The sequence below is a fragment of the Eimeria acervulina genome, genomic scaffold, assembly GCF_000499425.1.
Source record: "Eimeria acervulina Houghton genomic scaffold, Eah_scaff227, whole genome shotgun sequence".
NCBI lineage: Eukaryota > Apicomplexa > Conoidasida > Eucoccidiorida > Eimeriidae > Eimeria > Eimeria acervulina.
The window spans coordinates 19,199-23,072 of record NW_013550006.1 but is presented as its reverse complement, the minus strand read 5'-3'; the positions used below and the strand labels follow the sequence as shown (position 1 = coordinate 23,072).

General features: G+C 50.6%; 1 protein-coding gene across 1 annotated transcript in view; it reads right to left on the bottom strand.

Moving 5' to 3' along the window:
- The window catches only part of EAH_00026860 (60S ribosomal protein L37, putative), a gene marked incomplete at both ends in the record, with an annotated part of 14,415 nt that extends 10,631 nt beyond the window's left edge, over positions 1–3,784 (bottom strand). The window contains 6 exons of the mRNA XM_013396489.1: positions 112–197; positions 1,464–1,527; positions 1,751–1,809; positions 2,181–2,226; positions 3,224–3,492; positions 3,761–3,784. Coding sequence (XP_013251943.1) covers positions 112–197; positions 1,464–1,527; positions 1,751–1,809; positions 2,181–2,226; positions 3,224–3,492; positions 3,761–3,784 — 548 coding nt within the window. The remainder of the gene's footprint in view (positions 1–111; positions 198–1,463; positions 1,528–1,750; positions 1,810–2,180; positions 2,227–3,223; positions 3,493–3,760) is intronic.
- Positions 3,785–3,874: the final 90 nt, after the last annotated feature.

Sequence of the window (3,874 nt, the reverse complement as noted above, 5' to 3'; positions counted from 1 at the left end):
CCCTTCTGGCCCCGTTGGGGGCCCTTGGGGGCCCCCCCACAAAGCCGCTGTTCCCGTCCATGGGGCCCCTGAGGGGGGCCCCCCTGGGGGCCCCCTTTGCTGCTAGATAACCTGAGAGCATTTACGAGGCCCCCCACGCGGTAGCAGAGAAGAGCAGCTTCTTCTATAGAAAGCTTCAGCACTTCTTCTTTAAGCACCTGCAGCAGCAGGAGCAGCTCAACAAAACCTAAACCCTAAACCCTAACTAGACCCATGGAGAGGTGCATCACGGGGGTTTAGTGTTTAGGGTTTAGGGTTTAGGGTTTGGAGGGTGGCGGCCCACCCGAGCACGAGAGGCTGCACACAGAAGATCACGAAGATCTGCTGACTGCACCAAGAGGGCCCCTATAGATTTAGGCTTAGATGGGGGCCCCATATTCTTTATTTAGGGCCCTGGTAGGGGGGCCCCCAGAGGCTTCAGGGGGGCCCCCAGGAGGTGGGGTAGGGGCCCCTCTACTGGCGACAGAGAGCAAAACGGATATCTTTATGTTGCATATTTATATAGAAAGAAAAATAAAAAAAGAAAGAAGCAGCAGCAGCAGCAGCAGCGACAGCAACAGCAGCAAACCGATCTCTACAACAACCCCACCACCGCAGCAACACCATTGCTGCAGCAGCAGAAGCCCCTCTACTATGTATCGCTGTATAATTAGCCTATAAATAAAGGACTTAATATTAAAATGAATTTACAAACAAATAAAGAAAAGAGAATTTAATATAAACAAAAACCTGCATCTCTCTTAAAAAGACCTCCCCCCCTCTTCTTGGGGTGTCTGTACACCTGAAGGCCTCATGTTGCCTTTGTCTCTTGTTTCTCTGCTGTATCATCTAGACCAATAACCCTTTATATGAATGAGGTGCCTGTACACCTCAACTACCTAAACCCTAAACCCTAAGCCCTAGTAAACCCTTTAATTATCTATATCTCTTACTACTTCAACACTCAGCAACTGTCTCTAAACTAAACCTCAACTGTCCCTTTAAACCAACCAACCAACACCAACGACAAAACAGTCCCCTATAACTGTCCCCAAGGGGCCCCCAAAGGGGGCCCCCTCTAGGGGCCCTCAAAGGGTCCTCTGGGGCCCCCAACCCCCCAAAGCAAAAGGGCCCCCTAGGGGCCCCCTAGGGGCCCCTGAATGTTTAAAGAACCCCTGTGGGGACCCACATGCAACTCCCTGCTGCGTAGAAGGTCAGAGGCAGCGTTGTGGGGTATGGGGCCCCCTACCCGGGGGCCCCCGTGTCTTTGTCGTTCTATTTAATGTTATATTACTGTTATATTTAATTATATTTTATTATATTTAGACATATCTATGCTTTATTGCTGGGCCTTGGTCTTGCGCTTCTGGCTTACAGCCACTGTACCCTCTCTAAACTGGTTCTTTGCACGGCGAGGCAGAGTCCTCAGGTATCGCATGGCTTACAGCCACTGTACCCTCTCTAAACTGGTTCTTTGCACGGCGAGGCAGAGTCCTCAGGTATCGCATTCTGCACACAAACCCCAAACCCTAAACCCTAAACCCTAAACCCTAGACCCTAAACCCTAGGCCGCGACTAGAGAGAAGTAAACCCGTAAAACGCATTTCTAGTAGATGCAGAACAATAAGGGCAAACAAAAAGAGTGCTGAGGGTATTCTGAGACCCTCAGTTACCTACACCCTAAACCCCAAACCCTAAACCCTAAACCCTAAACCCTAAACCCTAGACGCACCTGCCCGTGCCAGTGGTGTGTCTACGCTTAGCCTTCTCAGACCAGTTGTAAGACCTCTTCTTTGCAGAGGGATATCCTGAAGAAACAAAGAGAGACAAGAAGCAGCAGCAACCTTTAAACAATGCCTCCCGGGCCTTTGGGTGTATGCACACCCCAAAACCCAACAACCCCACCCATAATAAACACCCTGCTTTCTGCTTTTTCTTGCAGGGCCCCCTTAGTCTCTCTGTTCTCCTCCCTTAGAAAAGGAGAGATTATCAAAGAGACAGACAGCAACATGTAGTGCAGCAGCAGCTGTACATACACCCCACAGAAATGGGTTAGGGGCCCAGAAGGCCTTTCCCTCTCTCGTATAAACAATAAAGAAAGACTTGAAAGAAGAAGAAAAGAAGGAAACAGCGCATGCAAGCCCAAAACAATAAAACCCCACACAGCATAATTGAGGGGCCCCTTGGGGCCTGGTGTAGGGATTATCGCTGAAACACCCCCAGACCCTAAACCCTAAACCCTAAACCCTAAACCCTACCGCAAGATGCACAGGTCTTCTTCTGCACATGATAGGCGCGGCGCCCACAACGAAGGCAAAGAAAGTGAGTCTTCCCGTGGCGACGCCCGAAGGACCCGGTACCCTTCCCTGCTTTCCCCATTTTGAAGTGTATATACACCTGAAATATGAGATATAGCAAGGGAAAGAGAAAGAAAAATAAACATGCAAGTTCAATCTCTTACAACAAACTCCCTTGCTGCCTCTTCTACCCCATGCTGCTCCAGCCCCGCAGTGTACATACACCCGCTGCTGCTGCGCCCACGCATGCAAGCAGCATTAACTCGCTTCTTGTTAACAAAACAGGGCCGAAAAATATACTTTTTTATATTTATTTATTTATTTTTCCTTTTAAAATGATAATGTTCAGAAAAAAACCTCTTAGAAAACCCACATACACCCCAGCACACAGCCACACCCCTCACAACCCCCACGCCTGACGTTCTAGGGCTAACAGCAGAATGAAGGGAGTCTAATAACTAATTAATACTATAATATAAAATATTTTATAGTTTATTCAAAAGGAAACAATAAAACCCATTATTATGCAGTTTTGTCGGCAATTAATTTAAATGCTGCTCCCCAGCAACACCCCCCCGAAACACTCAACACCATAGACAAGTTGAGGTGTACATACACCTGAATGCAGTACTGCTGCAGCCCCCTGGCCCCGTTGCTAAGGTAATCAAGACCTTGCAGGGTATGACGAGAGGCTTCTTTAGGTACACGGAGCTTGCGCTTTTCTGCAGCTGCTCCCCTCCCCATACACCCTAAACCTTAAACCCTATCGGCGGGTATCATAGGGCTTGAATGGGTACTGCATGCGTCTTTAGGGTTCGCCGTAGTTAGGGTTTAGGGTTTAGGTTGTACTGTTTGTTACTCATCGCTTCTAAACATAAATAGCCTCTCCTGGCTGTAAGCAGTAGAACCCAGGTGGGGCTCTTGTAGGGGTTTGCTGCTTGGGGGGTCCCCCAGAGCGGCCCCCAGAGGAACCTTCAGAGGGGCCCTCTGAAGGGGCCCCCGAGGGGCCCCCCCCGGGGGGGCCCCCAGGGGAGTTGAGGTGGGGGTTAAAGGGGACCCCCAACTTCTTACAAGCGGCTTCTGCTCTTAAGGGGGCCTCTCCAAAGGGCTCGCCCCCTAAGGGCAGCACATCGAAGTGAGAAGCCACTGAGACACGGCTGCCTAGGAGACAGTGTGCCTGCAGCAGCAGCATAAGCAGCAGCAGCAGCAAGAGGTGCAGGAACGACAGCAACAGCAGCAGCAGCAATACCGGCGGAAGAAGCAACAGACACAGACAGAAACAGCAGCAGCTGCAACAGCAGCGAGGGATTCGAGAAACAGCAGCAGCAGCAGCAACAGCAACAACAGGCAGCAGCAGCAGCAGCAACAGCAACAACAGGCAGCAGCAGCAGCAGCAGCTAGGGACCCTCAGCAAGAGGGTGGTTATTGGTGGGGTTGCTGCCCACCTGAACGGCTTCTTCTGGAGTCATATTAAAGCGCTGCAGCAGCTGAGTGGGCTCGTACCCCCCAATAGGCAGCAAAGAAAGATCAAAGTGCTGCTGCTGCTGCTGCTGCTGCTG